Source organism: Zea mays, chromosome 2 (genome assembly GCF_902167145.1).
Source record: "Zea mays cultivar B73 chromosome 2, Zm-B73-REFERENCE-NAM-5.0, whole genome shotgun sequence".
Classification (NCBI taxonomy): domain Eukaryota; kingdom Viridiplantae; phylum Streptophyta; class Magnoliopsida; order Poales; family Poaceae; genus Zea; species Zea mays.
In genome coordinates this window covers 113696197-113717693 of record NC_050097.1, presented here as the reverse complement: position 1 = coordinate 113717693, position 21497 = coordinate 113696197, and the positions used below count along the sequence as shown (strand labels likewise).

At 47.2% G+C, this 21497-nt stretch overlaps 2 protein-coding genes across 3 annotated transcripts; both read left to right on the top strand.

The window, feature by feature from the left end:
- Positions 1-3385: 3385 nt before the first annotated feature.
- Positions 3386-17899, top strand: LOC100194158 (uncharacterized). 2 transcript variants are annotated; one of them, NM_001359409.1, is made up of 13 exons: positions 3386-3594; positions 3736-4712; positions 4797-4935; positions 6300-6490; positions 6576-6683; positions 14482-14685; positions 14793-15024; positions 15117-15266; positions 15354-15510; positions 15962-16089; positions 16183-16505; positions 16866-17054; positions 17226-17777. In NM_001359409.1, the coding sequence occupies exons 2-13, from the start codon at positions 3744-3746 to the stop codon at positions 17451-17453; spliced, it is 3018 nt and encodes a 1005-aa protein (NP_001346338.1). In that variant the 5' UTR covers positions 3386-3594; positions 3736-3743; the 3' UTR covers positions 17454-17777. The 2 variants fall into 2 exon arrangements, with proteins under 2 accessions (NP_001346338.1, XP_023157221.1); XM_023301453.2 differs by having other exon boundaries at positions 3423-4712; positions 17226-17899.
- LOC109944016 (uncharacterized) lies at positions 7427-7782 on the top strand. Its single transcript, XM_023301646.2, has one exon. It carries the CDS (start codon positions 7452-7454, stop codon positions 7767-7769), a length of 318 nt encoding a protein of 105 aa, XP_023157414.1. The 5' UTR covers positions 7427-7451; the 3' UTR covers positions 7770-7782.
- Positions 17900-21497: the final 3598 nt, after the last annotated feature.

The following is a 21497-nucleotide window of genomic DNA, read 5'->3' as shown; positions in this document are numbered from 1 at the left end:
TATTAGCAGTAGAGGTCTCAACACCTTTTCCACTGTCCTTTGTTCTAGCCCTTTCCTCAACATCAAGAGTACCAATGAGCTCTTCCACATTGAACTCTTGTCTCTTATGTTTGAGAGAGGTAGCAAAGTCCTTCCAAGAAGGTGGCAACTTGGCGATTATACCGCCAGCCACAAACTTGTCAGGCAAAGGACAAGGAAAAACTTCGAGTTCCTTAGCTAGTGCCTGAAACTCATGAGCCTGTTCCACTACAGATCGATTCTCAACCATCTTGTAGTCATACAACTGCTCCATGAGATACAGCTCGCTACCAGCGTCAGTTACTCCAAACTTTCCAACAAGTGCATCCCACAGCTCTTTCCCTGTAGGAAGGATGATATAGCTTTTCTGGAATTTAGTGTCAAGTGCGCTAATCACTGCACCTCGAAAGAGGTTGTCTTCAGCCTTAAACTTAGCCTCATCCTCAGGAGGTAAGTTGGCAGGCTTGCCCTCAGCGACATGAAAACAAGACATTGCAGTTAGCCACAATTCCATCTTAGCTTTCCATATCAAGAAGTTTTTACCATCAAAAGGATCAGGCTTTAGCACAGCAGCAAAACCTCTGACAGAAAAATACCTAACATTAGGTTTTTGGATTGTTAGAATTATAGGCATTTTCCGTATTATTTTAATTCTATAAATTAACCTTATGATGATGACATATAATAAATAATTAACCATAGAGATCGTGATCTCAAAAATATCCATAACAATATGGATCATGAGAACACAAAGCATATGAAGCATGTAAATCATATAAATAAAATAAGTATATAAGCATGGTTCATGGATTATTGCGGAACAACTGGAAATAAACAGATAACAATATAAACAGGATGACTGTACAATTAAGACAGACAGATATAACATATCATAATACGATAGAACAGAGGTACATACGACATATATAATATGCAGAATATAAAACAGTAACGAACTGAATTGATCATACCCTCCCATGCGTTCCGAGGATCCTGATCCTTGACCAACTTCTCTTGTCATCCGATCGAGATGAAGACGACAGGAACCAGCGATGAAGACAACGACAGACGTTGGGCAGTCGCGAAGACGCTCCCCAAAAACCTAATTGCCGATCCCCCGAGCAGGGTCTCGAACGGCAAGGGCTTCGGAGGCACCTGCCCTCTCGCCTCTCTGTACGCGCAGAGCCACGAGATGGAAATACCCTCACTCGGCGGCTGAACTGTGATTCTGAAAGTGTTTCTCGCGTGTACCGAGTGACAGGGGTGCTCCTCTATTTAACCTCTCGCAGAGGGAAGCTGAAGGAGAAAGGTCGTCGAGTCACGCCAAGAGTCGGCCAGCTCTAGCCGAGTTATGCCATGAGTCGGCCAGCTCTCGCCGAGTCACGTCATGAGTCGGCAGCTGAAGGAGAAGGGTCACTCGGCTGGCTGACGAAGAGACAGGGTCACTCGGCTGACGTACGCGGTTAGTGAGTGCTAAAAATTAACACAACCACGCCACGCCACGCCGGCGGCGCGCGCGCGCGTGGCACGCCTTTGTCCATTTCTTGACTTCTCAAGTTAAGTGGAATAAATCCCACCATATAAGTCAAGGCAAAAGACTCTTGGACTTTCAATGTGGTACTATTGGTATTCTCCACCATTACACACCATAGAGTTTATTTAATAAATGGGCCAAGCCCATAAAAGATCCAACAGAAACTGCATGCCCTGTCTGAAATCGTTTTAACGAGGACGGTGGCCACCTTTTGTTTTCAAATGCAAAAAATGATCTTGTTTTCAAATGCAAAAAATGATCGAACAATCCTTGCAGTCTTAGTGAGGTGCATATTCAGGGACTCAGGTTATCAATCTCATCCTAAACATGGACCTGAAGTTGAAACACATAGTACACTGATCTTAATGTGGCAATGTTGGATGCCAAAGAATGAAAGAATGGCTTCAGATATGTGCAACTCGGTTGCTTACCATCAGATGGCTCTGGAAAAGATTTAGAACCAGGGCATGGCGAGAAGGCTAAGGAAAGCCCTTTGCATGCAGAGGCTCTAGCAGCGTCTAAAGAGCCGGGAGAGAGTAGAACATCTGGAGATGCCCCAAATTATTGTGGAGACACATCCTTCAAACCTCGGTGATGCGCTCAAGACACACGGGTGGGATATGAATCTTTTGTGGGGTTGTTGTGTTGAGGCAAAATTAGAGTTCTAACTAATGATGTATGATTTTTTTTCAGGCTGTTTAGTTTCAGTTTGTAGCAGCTGTTGTAAACCATTGACAGTGGATTATACAAATATTTGTTCTTGACTCCGCTTACCACTTCGTCTTTATCATTGATACCCTCAACTAGCCATCTTCCAATGCCTAATATTTCTAGCACGCAATGCGTCATGTAAGACTATTTCCTGTAGCTTATTCATCTCCATCGTTATATTTAAACTATATTTGATAAATAGTACAATTTACAGAGCAAAACAGTGTTTTTGCACGCTCATATAGGTAACCTATTAGAGACGGCCTAAGAGGATCACAAAATGTCATTTGGATACAAGGGCGAAGAATGGAGGAATTTTACTATATTTGAAATTCATGATCATGAACCAACTGACTATATGCAGAGTTAGTAGTTTGCATTTTTTATGGTGAACTCTTAGTTTGCAATTTTGATGGTGAGCTCTTCCTATTATTCTATGAAATGTGTAGCAAGGAAAAATATATAGATAAATAAAAACCTCAAAGCATTCATTTATTAGTTGGCTAGCTCAGCTGCCCTTAAGACCATATGCAGCAATATATCCATAGTTTAATCAAAATCATTGTTTTGTACTGTTCACAAAGTTGAGATATAGAACTCAACTCATAAAAAACAACTCCAACAATACACTATTTTATACATTTTTTTGTCAAAAATATAGGACACTCCATCAAGTGACCCAAACATACTACCTCCTACACTAATGCACTATCTTTATTTTCTACATCATTCTCAAATTTTTTCCTAATAATGTGATTCACTTCCAAAAATACATGATTTAGGGCTCAATTATGGATCACAATTTGGTTTTAGTGCCTTAAATATTTTAAATAGTGTAGTATTTTAATTTTAAGGCATTATTTTAAGTCATCTGGTTAGAGATGCTCTCATCAATAAACGACAAAATCCACATACTCGAATTTAGGGAGTGTTTTAATGTACTAGATTTAATAGTTACTTGACTAAAAATTTGCTAGTGAAATTATCCACCTAACAAATAGCTAGCTTATTATTAATTAATTTACTAAAAATAATTAATAGCTGAATTATTTGATAGGGTGTTTGATTGTCTCTAGATTTTAGCCACTATTAACTATAGTACATTCGGTCTTAATGTTTTTGATACAAAACGGTTTTACAAATTTGACTGTGCTGAGCGACAGCGACGGAGGAAGCCAAGCCGGCAGACGTCTGCTTCTCTTTTGTTCGTTTTTACCCTCGCTTCGCGTCGCGTCTTCCTTCTCCCTCCTCCGCATCCGGCTGCTGCCCCTGAGCCTGCCCCCACCCCCTCGGCGCCCCCGCCGGAGCGCCGCCTCTACCCTTCGATCCCGGTACGTCCTCTCCCCGAACCTCACCGCTCCGCCAGATCCGGCCGCAGCGGAAGGATCCGATCGGGAAACACGCGGATCACGCGCACAGACTGTCAGAAAGTTCATTTCTCATGTCGCTTCCGCTGCCGCCCGACTGCGCAGGTTCCACGATGCAGCCGCCGATGGGGAGCGAGAGGAGGACGCCGCCCGGCCGCCCTGTTTCAGCCTTCGTGCCGGGCGCCGCTGTCCCGCCTCCACCGTTTGCCGCCGGTGGCCCGTTCGCTCCGCCGCCGCGGCAGGGAGTGCCGCCTCCTCAGTCTGGTGCTGCGGCGCCTGCTTTCGGGGCTGCACCACCCGCCGCAATGGGGGGTGGGTTCAGGGGTCCACCGCCGTCGCAGGGCCCCTACGGTGCGGGCACACTGCCCCACGGCCCTTTTGCTTCCGCGCCACCGCCTCAGGGCTCTTTCACCTCCGCGCCACCGTCTCAGGGCTCCTTTGCCTCCGCTCCACCGTCCCAGAGTCCCTTTACTTCCCCTCCACCGTCTCAGGGCCCCTTCGCTGCTGGACCACCGCCTACGGGCCCTTTTGCTGCTACACCAGCACCTTTTCGCCCTCCACCGTCATCCCTTGCGCAGCCACAATCTCCCACGGGAGGCGCTTTGCCTGCACCACCAACATATGCGAGGCCGCCACCGCCACTACAGTCACAAGGGTATTACCCTGGTGCACCACCTGCGAACCCTCAATACTCAATGTCAAGGCCAGCATTTCAACAACCAATGCAGAATATGCCACCTCCTCCAATGGGACCAGCTACCACATTTGGTAATCAGGCAGCTTATCCAAGTGCCGGGCCTCCAGTCGGAGGCACACTTCAGAGCTTAGTGGAGGACTTCCAGTCACTGTCACTGAGCTCTACGCCTGGGTCACTTGACCCTGGTGTTGATGTAAAAGGGCTGCCAAGGCCATTGGATGGTGACGAGGAACCAGTTAAGCTTATGGAGGCATACCCATTGAATTGCCACCCGAGGTACTTCCGTCTGACAACCCATGCGATTCCGGCATCTCAGTCATTGGTCTCCAGGTGGCATTTGCCTCTTGGAGCTGTGGTGCACCCACTTGCAGAATCACCTGATGGGGTAATGAGCTATTAAGGTATTTATTTGTTTATGTTTTCATGTGAATGGTCCCTTTTCTTGATACGTTTCTTTCCCATTACTCAGGATGAAGTCCCAGTTATCAACTTTGGGTCTGCCGGTGTCATTCGCTGTCGAAGATGCAGGACGTATATAAATCCTTATGCGACATTTGCAGATGCTGGAAGGAAATGGCGCTGCAATCTTTGCGCGTTGCTCAATGACGGTAACCATAATTATCCCAAACTTCATCTCAACTAGCAGTGAATGGCTGAAAAAGACCATGCTGGTACACTAATGACTAGTCATGTCCGATTACCATTGATTTTGACCAGCTGTCATATCATTTTCTAAAAGAAGTAACTATATATGCCTTTTCTGTGGTACAACTGTGGGGTAGATAAAGATTAGACTGAAATTGATGGGGCCACAGAAAATACGATCTAGCAGATATAAAACCAGAACACGGAAGGGGATTAGAGCTGGACCAAAAAATATGGCAGGAATTTTGTCTCTTTAATATTAGGTATATATAGCTTTCACTACTTTGAATGACACAGTTTGGATGCAGAAACCACTAAGGGACTTTTTTTTTCAACTTCTTTCTATGTTCTTGATGTGATGTGATTACTCTAGCATATCATACTAATACATGCCTTTGATTCACATAGTTTTCCCCGCCTTCTCAAAATATAATTCCTGTATGTTACCTTCTTTTTGATCACCTATTACCTCCTTGCTGACCTACATATAATCATTAATTTTCTATCATGTTTCCAATGTGATTAAATAGGCGTTGCTTGGTTATTTCTTTCTCTCTTCCTCTTTCATCCTTCTTAGTTCTTTTGCCTACTCTGATGAACCCTATTGTTTTACAATGGGGAGTAGCACTTGCTAAGAGGGAATATTATGATGTAGGACTGTTTACACAAAAAAATGTAGTGTAGAATTAGCAGGTGAAATGTTCTGGCCAAGTGTCCATGCTATAGAGGTTGTGTCTTATTTTTAAAAGCACCATCCATAGCCAAAGAAGTGACACTTTTTTCACCTGAAACATGTGGCAGTGAATAGGGTACTTGTCTTTTTTTTTTGAAAAAAAATATATTTGTAATCGCCTTTTTAATTGCTACTATTCAGATGGTAACAGCAGTCGGGCATTAATACATGCTATTGAAAAATTTCTAGTGATAAAGAAAAGCGGAAACCATTTAGGATTTCTAGTAAAATTAAGGTCTGTATCCTTTTTCTGGATGGAGGTAGTACTCCATATTACCTATCATATATTTTAGGATGTATTTTGAGACCAAAGGAGCTAGATCAAGCATGCTGTAGTTATAACGTGTCTTCTGTACAAGAGGTATTTTCCTTTATTATGTCCTTCATGATTATATATAAGAAAAGAAAGGGTGGATCTTATGAACTATATTGTATGTCTGTTAGTCAGAGTTAACCATTGTTCATGGAAATAGGGCTTGAAGTACAAAAACTCTTTGTTCATACAATCTTCATTCAGTGCTACGGCTACATAATTCCCTTGAAACACTCTACCATGAATTGCTTTATGAAAACCCATGCTTTCTTTTACTGCAGTTCCTGGAGAGTACTTTTGTGGTCTTGATGCTAGTGGCAGAAGGTACGATACTGATCAAAGACCTGAACTCTCTAAGGGAACTGTAGAGTTTGTTGCTCCAACAGAATATATGGTGCGGCCACCGATGCCGCCTTCCTATTTCTTTATTATTGATGTGTCTGTATCCGCAGTACAGAGTGGATTGCTTGAGGTATGGCTCCATCTTTTTTTTCTGAGCGCCATCTTTTTAAATTTTCCTTAATGACTCACATTATTACTGCCACTTATTTTTTTAGGTTGTTGCAAAGACCATCAAATCATGCCTTGATGAACTTCCAGGCTTTCCACGAACACAGATTGGATTCTTAACCTTTGACAGCACCTTGCATTTTCATAACTTCAAGGCATGTTCTACATCTCTCACATCTCTACTAATATAAAGCATAAGTTTCTTCCTTTGCGTCCTCCCCCTCCCACAATCGACAAAAAATGCTGCATCCAGGATTCGAACCCAGGCTATTTGGCTCCAAGCATTTAGAGCTTACCACTTGTCATGGGGCGGTAGCCCAGAGCATGGAGGCCATAGGGATAGTGTCATGTGGGGCCGCACCTACACGCGGGCCCGCGACGCCAGGAGGGCTGAGGCTAGGGCGTTTAAGGGAGGCGCCAACAGCAGCTCACCTAAGGAAGGTTCGTCCAAAGAGGAAAGTAGCAGCAGCTCAATCAAGGAAGGTCCGTCCAAGGAAAGTGGCTAGATTAGTGGCCAAATTGATAGGCCTTAATTGGAGGGGAGTTGGTTTCCAAATAAGTCATTTCCTAAATTAGGGTTTCCAAATAAGTCATTTCCTAAATTAGAAGTTACCTAGTTGGTCGGGCCAGTGGCCTATTTATATGGAACCATGAGGCAACGAAGGGAATAAGAAATATATCACCTTAATCTCCCATCTCCCTGTACTCTCTAAGCCTACGGCGGAGGAATACCTCGCCGGAGAAGACGGACGGCGGATACGAGTTACGTAGCCGCGGTCCAGCTGCTCGAGGGCTTAACGCCCTTGACAACCTGGTATCACGATCCCGACGATCCTCTTCCCAGTCCACCACTACGCCAGCCGCCACCCCCAGCCGCAGCACCAACCTCACCGACGTCCTCTGTGGCGTCCTGCGTTCCAGCCATGGGCGATTCTAACGACTTCAAGGCCTTTGCCGAGGCTCTCAAGTCACTGCAGGCGTCCGTCACGGCCAACGCCCAGGCCATCGCCAGCCTCACAGCCGACCGCACGTCCGCCTCAGGCCACAAGATCGGCTACGGAGAGCACCATGGGGACCGACCACCGAGGTTCCAAAAGCTGGACTTTCCCCGGTACGATGGTAAAACCGATCCTCTCATCTTCATCAACCGCTGCGAATCCTACTTTCATCAGCAGCGCATCATGGAGGAGGATAAGGTCTGGATGGCATCCTACAACTTGGAGCGCGGGGCGCAAATGTGATATATCCAGGTCCAGACGGACGAGGGTACTCCATCGTGGCGCCGGTTCAAGGAGTTGCTCAATCTGCGCTACGGTCCTCCTCTCCGCGCCGCGCCTCTCTTCGAGCTGGTTGATTGCCGCCGCACGGGGTCCGTCGCGAACTATCAGGACCGCTTCCAGGCGCTCCTTCCACGTGCAGGACCCCTCGACGAGGCACAACGGGTCCAACTATTCACGGGGGTCTCTGTCCCCCGCTCAGCCTTGACGTCCAGGTACACAACCCGCAGTCCTTAGCGGCTGCCATGAGCCTGGCGCGCCAGCTGGAGCTTCGGGAACAATATACACCGCCGCCTCCCAAGGGCGCGACCCGTGGCCTGCTGCCGACCCTTGCACCGCGACTAGCTCTGCCTGGCCCGCCGGCTGAGAAGGCAGCCACGCCCGCGGTCATGGCAGATGGGCGCAAACGCCTATCCATGCAGGAGCAAGAGGAGCGCCGTCGGCAGGGCCTCTGCTTCAACTGCAACGAGCGGTACACACGGGGGCACAACCGCGTCTGTACGCGGATCTTCTACATCAACGACGTCGAGTTGGACACCGCCGACGAGTCCGCCACGGGGGATGACCCCGACACGGAGACACCAGTGTTCTCCCTTCACACCGTCGCAGGGGTACTCGTCGGCAATACGGTACAACTGCAGGTGATTGTCGGCGCCGCTACTTTCGTCGCGCTCATCGACACGGGCTCAACACACAGCTTCATCGGGGAAGCGGCTGCACGACGCTCCGGGCTGACCATCGAGCCGCGGCCTCGACTCACGACAACGGTGGCCAATGGGGAGCGCGTGGCCTGCCCGGGCGTTCTTCGCCAAGCTCCGGTCGACGTGGGTGGCATGATATTCGGCGTCGACCTCTTCGTAATGCCCTTAGCCGGGTACGACGTCGTCCTCGGCACGCACTGGATGGCCACGCTCGGGCCCATTGTATGGGACTTCACCGCCCGAACCATGGCATTCCAGTGGGAGGGGCGGGACGTCTGCTGGCGCGGCGTGGCACCTCCATCCGCGCCGACTCTCCTAGCCGCCACAACCGACGACACCCTCATCGACGGGCTGCTACACGCCTTCGCCGATGTATTCACCGAGCCGATCGGACTACCTCCAGCACGGGGCCACGAGCACCACATAGTCCTCAAGCCAGGCTCCTCCCCGGTGGCGGTGCGACCGTACAGGTACCCTGCGGCGCACAAGGACGAACTTGAGCGGCAGTGCGCCGCCATGATCGACCAGGGCATCGTCCGCCGCAGTGACTCGGCGTTTTCTTCCCCGGTCATCCTCGTCAAGAAGCTGCACGGGTCGTGGCGCTTCTGCGTCGACTACCGCGCGTTGAACGCGCTCACTGTCAAAGACGCGTTTCCGATTCCGGTCGTCGACGAGCTCCTCGACGAGCTCCATGGCGCACGACACTTCACCAAGCTGGACCTGCGGTCGGGGTATCACCAAGTGCGGATGCGGCAGGAGGACGTCCATAAAACGGCGTTCCGCACCCACGACGGCCTCTACGAGTTCCTGGTGATGCCGTTCGGGCTGTGCAACGCCCAGCCACATTCCAGGCTTTGATGAATGACGTCCTGCGTACCTACCTCCGCCGGTTTGTGCTTGTCTTCTTTGACGACATCTTGATATACAACACCTCATGGGCGGACCACCTTCGGCACCTCCGCGTCGTCCTCAACACCCTGCGCCAGCACCGACTCTTTGTCAAGAGGTCCAAGTGCTCCTTTGGTGTTGACTCCGTCGCCTACCTCGGCCACGTCATTTCAGTGGCTGGCGTCGCTATGGACCCCGCGAAGGTCCAGGCCATCCACGACTGGCCCCAACCCCGTTCGGCGCGAGCCGTGCGTGGCTTTCTTGGTTTGGCAGGCTACTATCGCAAGTTCGTCCACAACTACGGCGCCATTGCAGCACCCCTCACGGCACTCCTGAAGAAAGAGGGGTTCGTGTGGTCCGACGAGGCAACCGCCGCTTTCAGTGCCCTCAAAAGGGCAGTGACGACAGCACCGGTGTTGACATTACCGGACTTCACCAAGCCCTTCGTCGTGGAGTGCGACGCGTCCACCTATGGCTTCGGGGCGGTGCTCATACAGGAGGCTCATCCGATCGCCTTCTTCAGCCGACCGGTGGCGCCCCGCCATCGCTCCCTAGCGGCCTATGAGCGCGAACTCATCGGGCTTGTGCTTGCCGTACGACATTGGAGGCCATACCTGTGGGGGCGACGCTTCGTCGTCAAGACAGACCACTACAGCCTCAAGTACCTCCTCGATCAGCGCCTGGCGACCATTCCGCAGCATCATTGGGTGGGCAAGCTCCTTGGGTTCGACTTCTCCATTGAGTACAAGTCAGGAGCAACGAACACGGTGGCCGACGCGCTCTCGCGCCGCGACACCGACGAGGACGGCACGGGGACTCTCCAGGCAATCTCAGCTCCCCGCTTCGACTTCATCAGCTGTCTCCGACACGCCCAGGCTACTGAGCCCGCTCTGGCTGCCATCCACGACGAAGTCAGGGCAGGCACACGCACTGATCCATGGGCGGTGGCCGACGACATGGTTCTCTACGACAGGCGCCTGTACATCCCACCGGCCTCGCCACTTCTGCAGGAGATTGTGGCGGCTGTCCATAATGATGGACATGAGGGCGTCCAGCGCACACTACACCGCCTCCGTCGTGACTTCCATTTTCCCAACATGCGGAGTGTGGTGCAGGACTTAGTACGGGCATGTCCCACTTGTCAGCGGTACAAGTCGGAGCATCTTCACCCGGCAGGTCTCCTCATGCCACTACCGATTCCCACCGTCGTTTGGGCAGACATCGGCCTCGACTTCATTGAAGCACTGCCCCGTGTCAACGGGAAGTCGGTGATCCTCTCCGTCGTCGACCGCTTCAGCAAGTATTGCCACTTCATCGCCCTCGGCCACCCATACACCGCAGAGTCGGTGGCGCAAGCCTTCTTCACCGACATTGTACGCCTCCATGGCGTGCCGCAATCCATGGTGTCCGACCGCGACCCGGTGTTCACCTCGACGTTCTGGCGTGAGCTCATGCGGCTCATGGGCACTAAGCTGCACATGTCGTCCGCCTTCCACCCACAGTCCGACGGCCAGACGGAGGCGGCCAACCGTGTCATCATTATGTACCTATGCTGTTTCACAGGCGACCGTCCTCGACAATGGCTTCGCTGGCTGCCGTGGGCCGAATACGTGTACAACACGGCATACCAGTCCTCGCTCCGGGAGACGCCATTCCGGGTGGTGTATGGTCGTGACCCGCCCTCCATCCGCTCTTATGAGCCTGGTGAAACAAGGGTGGATGCGGTCGCACGCAACATGGAGGACCGCGAGACATTCCTCGCCGATGTGCGCTATCGTCTCGAGCAGGCACATGCGGTGCAGAAACGCCACTACGACAAGCAACACCGGCCAGTGACATATGCAGTCGGCGACTGGGCACTCCTTCGACTTCGCCAGCGAGCTCCGCCCTCACTGCCTCAACAGACATCGGGCAAACTGAAGCCCTGCTTCCTAGGGCCATACCGCGTCATCGAGCTCATCAACAACGTCGCCGTTCGCTTGGAGCTACCACCACAGGCCCGCATTCATGACGTCTTCCACGTGGGCACCCTGAAGAAGTTTTTAGGGGCACCCCCATCCGCCCCACCGCCCTTACCCGACATCCATCACGGGGCGATTGTTCCAGAGCCAGCTCGGGTGGAACGCGCTCGCCTGGCACGGGGTGTTCAACAGGTGCTGGTCCAGTGGCGGGGCGAACCAGAAACTTCGGCGACCTGGGAGGACCGCGACAAGTTTCGCGCCACCTACCCAGATTTTCAGCTCGAGGACGAGCTGGACCTCGAGGGGGGGAGAGATGTCATGTGGGGCCGCACCTACACGCGGGCCCGCGACGCCAGGAGGGCTGAGGCTAGGGCGTTTAAGGGAGGCGCCAACAACAGCTCACCTAAGGAAGGTTCGTCCAAAGAGGAAAGTAGCAGCAGCTCAACCAAGGAAGGTCCGTCCAAGGAAAGTGGCTAGATTAGTGGCCAAATTGATAGGCCTTAATTGGAGGGGAGTTGGTTTCCAAATAAGTCATTTCCTAAATTAGGGTTTCCAAATAAGTCATTTCCTAAATTAGAAGTTACCTAGTTGGTCGGGCCAGTGGCCTATTTATATGGAACCATGAGGCAATGAAGGGAATAAGAAATATATCACCTTAATCTCCCATCTCCCTGTACTCTCTAAGCCTACGGCGGAGGAATACCTCGCCGGAGAAGACGGACGGCGGATACGAGTTACGTAGCCACGGTCCAGCTGCTCGAGGGCTTAACGCCCTTGACAGATAGGCTCAGGGTTAGGATTAGTGGATAAAGATTAGATAAGATTGAGTTAGTTACTTGGGATTAGTATTAGATAAGATCATAAGATTGAGTTAGTTACTTGGGATTAGATTAGATAAGATTGAGTTAGTTACTTGGGGGCCAAGTCTTCCTATCTATATAAGGATGGGTTGTACCTCCTTAAGGAGGAATCAATCAATGAAGAAGAATTAGTCCCAGATCTCTCTAATAGTCTAGTCCCCCCCAAGCCGACTCCGCCCGACTATCTTCCTGCGATGTTTATCCCCGATCTGGAGCAGGCCCGATTTGCTATTCTCCAGCTCCGTGATCTACTCGAGGCAAAGGTGGAGTTTGACCACCGATCAGCGACAACAATGCGACTACAAGCGGCTGCACATGGATTCCTGGCACGATGTCAAGCACGGCAAGCGGCGACGCGGCGTCAAGCACGACAAGCGGTGGCAGGCTGCGGTCCGCCGTTCTCTGGCACGACTTGCATCGATATTGCACGTTGAACAACACACACATGGGGAGGCAAGGCCTTCAATAGGGTTGGTCGATCCTCTACTCCAGTTCAACGTCCTAATCCATAGCCATGTTTTTTCCTCGAAAACGCAAGATAGCTGCATATCATTATATTGATAGAAGAAGAAAGAAAAGCTAGAGGCAGGACAGAAAGACAAGAAACGCACCCAAAACACACACCCTTTAACACACACAAACACTTGACACACCCGTTTACAGGCACCAGACACACCGGCCCCACGGGACCCCTTCCTTCAACCGGGATCAAAAAGGGTTCTCAAGTTTTTTGCACCTGCCAAGGACCAAAGGTGCAGCTCCTCTTTGAACTCGTCCACTAAAGTGTTCAGGGAAGGGCGAGCCCCATCAAAGACACATATTTTTCTATGTTTCCAAAGATCCATAGCCATGTGGACAACAAGAACACGTCTGGTTGGGTGGCGCTGTCTCCACTGGAACTCGTGGCAGCTCCGGTCGTAGGACTGGTGAGTTGCCACGTCTTGGCCTTTGCAGCCTAGACGAGATTGTTCCCATGGGATCTAGGGGGACCAACCTTTGCATAGGTTCTTTATTTTATTTGCAAATAAATTAAAGCCGAGATGTAAAAGGCTTCTAATTAGGGTTGCACTTTCACGTGCAGATCAAGTTAGCAGCAAGGCTGTTGCCATGCACCCCATTACAGCTCGAGGACGAGAGCTCTCTTCGAAGGGTGGGGGAATGTCATGGGGCGGTAGCCCAGAGCATGGAGGCCATAGGGATAGGCTCAGGGTTAGGATTAGTGTATAAAGATTAGATTAGATAAGATTGAGTTAGTTACTTGGGATTAGATTAGATAAGATTGAGTTAGTTACTTGGGGGCCAAGTCTTCCTATCTATATAAGGATAGGCTGTACCTCCTTAAGGAGGAATCAATCAATGAAAAATAATTAGTCCCAAATCTCTCTAATAGTCTAGTCCCCCCCAAGCCGACTCCGCCCGACTATCTTCCTGCGATGTTTATCCCCCTATGAACTAGGATCCATAACACCACTACAACTCACATCTGCTTATGTTATACTCCCTCTGTCCCAGTTTATAAGGCGTAACAACTTTTCGTTCTTGTCCCACAATATAAGGCGTGCTCTCTCTAAGCATACATATATCGATGCAACATTATGGATTGTTTTGTGTATGCTTGTTTCTGGCCTCCAAAGGAGTGCTTTGTATCTGGGTCCTTCTCTTTGACCCCCTTTTTTCTTTAGATTTAATATGTGAGGGCGCAATTCTCCTGCACTTTTCGAGAAAAAAGTACTATAGAGAGAATTAAATACATTTCTTGGTCTTTGAACGAGAGGTGGTTACACTTTATATATTGGGACAGAGGGAGTATAAAGGATTGTGTTATATAAAATATAGATATTGTAAATAACCATAGCAATGTACGGGTAACTCGACTAGCGAGGGGGTAAGACAACCCCCGAGCATTATATTAAGAAGACCTCACGCAGGTCGAGAAAACCCTCGAACCCCTGCCCCAACCATACACAACAGCACCGTAGCCCATGTGAGAACGATTGCGACCGGGGCCGGACATTAGACCTGTGCTTTGGCGTGGGACAGACGAGGGGACTTTTTTAACTACAGTCTGAAATTCGCTCCCACGGGAAGTTGAACCCAGGACTTGAGGAGTGCTACTCAGACCATCTAATCAACTCAGCTAGATACGGGTACCTAACTAGTAGTTTCTTTAACTCAAAGTAGCATCTTTTGTCTTGCAATACATATCAATTTTTGAATGTTGCATTCAATTTGTACTGAAATAACCTATATGGTTTGTTTGTATCAGTCTTCTTTGTCACAGCCTCAAATGATGGTGGTTACTGATTTGGATGATGTTTTTCTGCCATTGCCTGATGACCTCTTGGTTAATTTGGTCGACTCAAGACATGTTGTGGAATCATTTCTTGATAGCTTGCCAAATATGTTTCATGACAATGTAAATGTGGAGTCTGCTCTTGGTCCAGCACTTAAAGCAGCTTTCATGGTTATGGTATGGTTCTTATTTCTATGCTATTCATATTTTATTCGATGTGTGAATTACCATTATCGCCTTATTTTTTGCAACAAATTAAGGACAATTATGAAATCCCTTTGTAGAGTCAAATTGGGGGGAAGTTGCTTGTCTTCCAGAGTACTTTGCCATCTCTTGGTATTGGTCGTTTGAGGTTACGAGGAGACGATGTCCGTGCATATGGAACGGATAAGGAGCATACTCTGAGGGTACCAGAAGATTCCTTCTACAAACAGATGGCTGCTGAATTCACAAAATATCAGATTGCAGTGGACATATTTTCTTTCAGCGATAAGTACTCAGATATAGCGTCTTTAGGTGAGAATTTGCTGGCACAATGTTTGAATTGACATACTCAGATTAGCTATTTTCTATTGTGCTCTGTTTTTATGCTATACACAAAATTTTAGGATCTTTGGCGAAGTATACTGGTGGTCAGGTGTACCACTATGCATCATTCCAGACACCTACACATGGTGACAAACTTAAACTTGAGCTTAGTAGGGACCTTACACGAGAGACTGCATGGGAATCTGTTATGCGTATCAGATGTGGAAAAGGTTCAATTCACAGCTGCATTTATCTTCATTTTCTATTTGTATTTGGTAGTTTATGAATTGATCTAACTCTCATAGCATCTGTTTCAGGAGTACGGTTCACAACCTATCATGGTCATTTCATGCTACGGTCCACAGACCTGTTAGCCCTTCCAGCTGTTGACTCTGATAAAGCTTTTGCAATGCAACTGTCGCTAGAGGAGACATTAATGACCACCCAGACTGTATACTTCCAAGTGGCGTTGCTGTATCCTTTCCTCTCAATCTGATTTTGCACTAATATTATGATTACATGCATTCTTGCACATATTCCTTGATTTCAGTGTGAAAAATTGTTGTTATAGATGATATTTGTACATTCGAATATCACCCTTCAAATTGTGATTAGCGAAAAGCTGATCAGATAGCCATACATGTGGGTTATAGTGTGCCATTTAATGGGAAGTGTTGTAAAAACTATGTCTGAGTGTTCCCCTAAACAGAAAATGCTAAAGAGTCAGCTGTCCTTGTTTAGTGAAAAAGTGGATTACATGGCCATTTGATCAGGCTAAATGTTTGTTTATCAACATAAATGGTCGTTTAGGAAAAAATGATCATGCTTCTTTTTTGCATATATGTACATTTTTTGTCCTTCTCATATTTTGAGAATATTATGCATTCATGTGGTACTTGCTTATTGTGTCCTCAACCCCAATTAGATATACATCATCCTCTGGTGAAAGGCGTATCAGGGTCCACACAGCAGCTGCACCTGTGGTCACAGATCTTAGTGAAATGTATCGTCAAGCAGATACTGGTGCCATTGTGTCATTGTTGGGTAGAATTGGTTAGTAATATATGGATGCTCTTCATCTTTTGTAAATGTCAATATACATGTTATATGGTTATTACACAGTTTACTGATTATCACATCCTGCAGCGATTGAAAATTCACTGTCTGATAAGCTGGACAGTGTCCGGCAGCAGTTACAGTTGAAGCTCGTTAAAAGTTTGAAGGAATACCGCAATTTATATGTTGTACAACACCGGATAGGCGGGAGACTGATTTTTCCCGAATCTCTAAGGTTTTTGCCATTGTACATCCTGGCTATCTGCAAATCTCTTGCTCTTCGTGGAGGTTATGCAGATGTTTCTCTTGACGAACGATGCGCTGCTGGTTTCTGCATGATGATATTGCCTGTAAAAAGGCTGCTCAATTTTATCTATCCTTCTCTGTACAGAGTTGATGAAGTACTCACAATGGTATGTTATTCTTTTCCACTAAGCTGACTCCGTTGCTGTTAGGCAGTGTTGCTTGTGGATTTGCCATGCCCAATCGACCCAAATTAAATTTGACATAAAAAAGAGATTTCTAGTACGTTTAATTGCACAAGATCTGTTTAGTCTGTTCAAATAGTTTCACAAGTCCTCGGTTATCATGCTTTTAAAATGATGTCCTTTTATAGTTTAAAATGTGATAGAGCCAGACATTCTTAGCTTAATTGCGCTATGATATATCATTTGGTCAGCTATTTCCTTGTTTTTTAAGTCTATCCTTTTTGTGGTTTAAGCAAGTTAACCAAACACTAATCAAAAGATTCAAATCTATCTTGTGTTTTGCAGGAACCAAACAAGGTTGATGATGTTTCATTGAAGCGATTGCCATTAACGTTTCAGTGTTTAGATACTGGAGGTTTGTACCTCCTTGATGATGGCTTCACTTTCCTAGTGTGGTTAGGTAGGATGCTCCCGCCTGAACTTGTGAACAACATTCTTGGAGTGAGCTTGGCAAACTTCCCTGACCTATCAAAGGTACAACTTTTCCACTCCATAATAGTACTGCTTGCTACAGAGTTTTACAACTTCTCGTCATACACATTATCATCTTTCCCTGTAAACGCTCTTCTATGAAAATTTAGAGTAAATGTGTAGTGTACCATATTATTTGGGTTTGCATGTGCACTAAACTGGGTTGTGCTGCAGATTGTATTGAGAGAGTGTGACAATGAATTGTCAAGAAATTTCATGAAAATACTAAGATCCCTGCGGGAGAAGGATCCTTCCTATCACCAGCTATGCCGTGTGGTGCGACAGGGTGAACAGCCAAGAGAAGGCTATCTGCTTCTATCTAACCTTGTTGAGGACCAGATGGCTGGAACAAGTAGTTACGTTGATTGGATACAGCAAATTCACCGTCAAACGCAAAGCTAATGACGAAGAACCAACAGGAAGTGATGCTTGGAATTTTTGCCTTAGTGTAAACTGCTGCAGGATGTAGATTCAGCTGCTGCCGGTTCCAAATCAATCTCGCAACCCCGTGGCAGATCTTGTTCAGAAGCCAGCGGCCCAACATGCCGGCTTGTAAGCAGCATTTGTCTGGCAAAAAAAATGCTGTTAATATCTGTCCATGTGATTATTCTATTTTTGCACAGTGAGAATACAGCTGTTGTATCGGAATAAGTAGGCAACAATACCGTGGGTATTATACAACTGGGTTCGTGTAGTGGCCTGTGCGTTTATTAATCGCGTTCTTTCCTCATCTGGATTCAGTTACTTGCCATTTGGGTTATAAATAGTTCATCGTGTAAACTAACTTTTTGGCTACTTTAGTCTGTTTGTAATGGGATATCTCATTTAATTTAACTGACATTCCATTATTCGGACGTTCCTTTATCCGTGGTTTATTTGTATAACCACTAAAACTTGTAGCTTTAGAGACTAAGGGCATGTTTGGTTTGTGGCTAACTATGTCACACTTTATTTCGTTCGAATTGAAGAATTAGAGCCTGGTAGGCTGACCCGGGCGTCACACCGCGTCACACTCCAGCCGCCTGCGGCGGCTGGAGCTCAAATCGGCCGCTGCGGGTGTGGCGTGCTGCGGTGCCGCAATCGCCTATCCAAACAGGCCTTTAACTTTAGTCACAAAAGTGTGGCAATGACAAATGGCAATGACAAATTAGGCAGCGAATCAAATATGTTCTAAATCTTTTCTATGTATTTTAAAGTCTGAAATTATTTTTCAAAATAAGTAAATTTTTTGTTTCAGTGTCACATGAGTTTTATGGTAGTTTTTCAAAAACGGGAAAATAGAGTTGTAGAGACACATTGCCCGTGGGGTGTTTGATTCTATCAAACTAAAGTTTAGTCTATTGTCACATTAAATGTTTAAATGATAACTATGAGTATTAAATATAGTTTATTTATAGAACTAATCATATAGATAAAGACTAAATGACGAGACATTTATTTAGTCTAATTAAGCATATTTTTAATACTGCTAATTAATATTTAAATATTTGATGTGTCGTAGACTAAACTCTAGTTAGGAAACCAAATGCCCCTCAATCTACATGACAATAATAATGTAGTACAAATCTACAATCTATATGTATGAGTAAGTTTCATAGAAAAGCGATGAGAAATAAGCATTTATGGAGCACACATCATGTTGTTGTGTGCTTGCACGCTCTGCAAGTTGGCGTCATCCTTTCACCCAAGTAGATCATCTACTTGGGCTACATAGATGTACATGTATTTTGAAGTAGGATAGCTTGACTCAAAACATATATTTTTGGTCGCGTCTAAGCATGACATGAGCTCTATTTGGTTTCGCTTATAATTTGCTTATGGATGAAAAATAAGCGAGGATCCTACCAAACACCTAGATTGTTTTCGCTTCTCACACAATTATTATTTCACCTACTAAACTAATATGCGAGAGTCAAAATAATCGTGAGAACCATCTAAGCGTGGGGGAGAAAAGCGTAACCAAACAGGGCCATGGTCTCGTGTTGTGTGGTCGACACTGCCATAATCCGATGTATAGTAGCCTGAAGTAGGATAGTTTAACCAAAACATGTTTTTTGTCTGGTACAAGTATGACAAGGTCTAGTGTGGTGTGGGTCTAGACCATCATAACTTGATGTATAGGATTGTGCCTAGACCAATATCGTACCCTAGGAACATAGGGCTAATATGAGTGCCATGAAAGGCGACCATAGCTGCCTAAGGTGGTCGCCACCACCGCCAGACACTCACCGCCTCACGTTCGGCTACCTTGAATGCTTAGAAGCAGAAGTAGTGATGGTGCACATTTCGGGGGATCAGATTTGCTTAGTGAATCATGCCTCTCAGGTTGTCACGACCTAAAAATATCCTATAGTGTTGTTTCTATGATATTGTTAAGGATTGTAACCTTATTAGGGATGGCCCGACGGTACGTCATGTCATACATGACCTGCTGTTGACGCCTTTTCGGAGCGCCAAATACTCAAGAAGAACCGGCGGCGGTGCTCTCTGGTCAGGCGCGGACGGTCCGCGGCCTGGGGCCGGACGGTCCGCGACCTGGCGCAGGGGCTAGGTTTTCCTGCCTGACGTCCGGACGGTCCGCGCGTGTGCAGGGGCGGCGGAAGATCGCCGGCGGCGCCTGGATCTCGCTCCCGGGAGGGACCCCGTCGGGGAGGAGAGATCCTAGGGGTTGTCTAGGCTCGGGCCGGCCGACCTAGACTCTTCTAATCGACGTAGAGTCGAGGAGAGGCGGAGAATTTGGGGATCGAGAGGCTAAACTAGAACTAGACTAGAACTACTCCTAATTGTACTGGAAATAAATGCGAATAGAAGTTGTATTGATTCGATTGATGATTACAAATCGGTCGTAGACCTCTCTTTATATAGAGGAGGGGGGCTGGACCCTTTACACGACTGGATTCCGGGTTAATTCCGCAAATCTAGCCAACAAACATAGCACAAAACTCGGAACCCTAAACTGCTCTGCGCATGCGCGGACCGTCCGGCCCACAGGCGCGGACTGTCCGGACCGCGGACCGTCCGGCCGCTCAATATGGCACTCAACATATGCCCCCCTGCCTTTTGGTGGAGCTGAGCAAACCAAAAGCAACTAACTCGATGTGATTACATCGGTTTTCTTAGGCATCCTACCACATACTAGGGTGGTACTGTTTGAGGAAACGCCCATTCAAAGCCTTAGGCAAGTCCTTGCCTTGTAATGTTTGTAGCAAATAGGCGTTGCCAGACATCACCTGTTTTACTTTATAAGGGCCTTCCCAGCTTGGTGACCATTTCCCGAACTTCCGGTCTTTACTCCTTAGAGGCAGAATGGTCTTCCACACCAGGTCCCCTACTTGAAAAGATTTTGCTTTGACCTTCTTGTTGTAGGCCCTGGCTACCATGATTTTGTCTTTTTCTATAGCTCCCAAAGCTATCATCCTTTTGTCAGTCACCTCATCAATATTATCCATCATTGAATCATAATAATCGGTAGCAGTTAGATCATTTTGTCTGGCGAACCTGATAGCATTCAAACTTATTTCCACAGGCAACACTGCTTCCTGCCCATAGACAAGCTCAAAAGGAGATACTTTAGTAGCCCTATGTTTAGATATTCTATGAGCCCATAAAGCCTCAGACAAAATCTTATGCCAATGTTTAGGATTATCAGATATTTTCTTTTTTATCAAATTAATCAATGTCCTATTGCTAGACTCGGCCTGACCATTGGCCTGAGCATAATATGGAGATGAATTAAGCAACTTAATTCTGTATAATTCAGCAAATTCACGTACCTCCTTTGACATAAAATAAGTACCTTGATCTGTAGTTAAGGTCTGGGGAATGCCGAATCTATGAATGATATGCTCAGTTATAAACTCAATTACCTCCTTGTGTGTCATGTTCTTTAGAGCAACGGCTTCAGTCCATTTGGTGAAGTAGTCAGTGACAACTAACACAAACCGATGCCCCTTTGATGATGAAGGATGAATTTCCCCAATAAAGTCTAATCCCCATCCTCTGAACGGCCAAGGCTTGATGATAGGATGTAATTCGGCTGCAGGGACCAACTGTAGGTCGCCAAATTTTTGACACACTTGGCAACCCTTGTAGTACTTGAAACAATCAGCTATCATACTAGGCCAATAAAAACCAGACCTTCGCAACAACCACTTCATCTTTGGAGCTGATTGATGAGTACCATAAATTCCCTCATGTACTTCGGCCATGGCTAATATAGCGTCATCTGGGCCCAAGCACTTAAGCAGGATGTCATTGACTGTTCGGCGGTAAAGTTCATCACTCATCAAAACATACTTGAAAGCTGTTCGCCGAATGTTTTTATCTGTCCTGATATTGGGATTTCGTAAATAATTAAGTATAGGTGTCCTCCAATCACTTGCATCGGCTTCATTGTCAGCCGAATTAATGAAAAGAACATTTCTGGTAACCCCGGACGGTCTGGCG

Coding starts and splice junctions, on each gene's coding strand:
- LOC100194158 (XM_023301453.2), top strand. CDS start 3,705: ATGTCGCTTCCGCTGCCGCCCGACTGCGCAGGTTCCACGATGCAGCCG. Junction 15,267..15,353: donor GCGTATCAGATGTGGAAAAG/GTTCAATTCACA, acceptor CATCTGTTTCAG/GAGTACGGTTCACAACCTAT. Junction 15,511..15,961: donor TACTTCCAAGTGGCGTTGCT/GTATCCTTTCCT, acceptor AACCCCAATTAG/ATATACATCATCCTCTGGTG.
- LOC109944016 (XM_023301646.2), top strand. CDS start 7,452: ATGGGCGATTCTAACGACTTCAAGGCCTTTGCCGAGGCTCTCAAGTCA.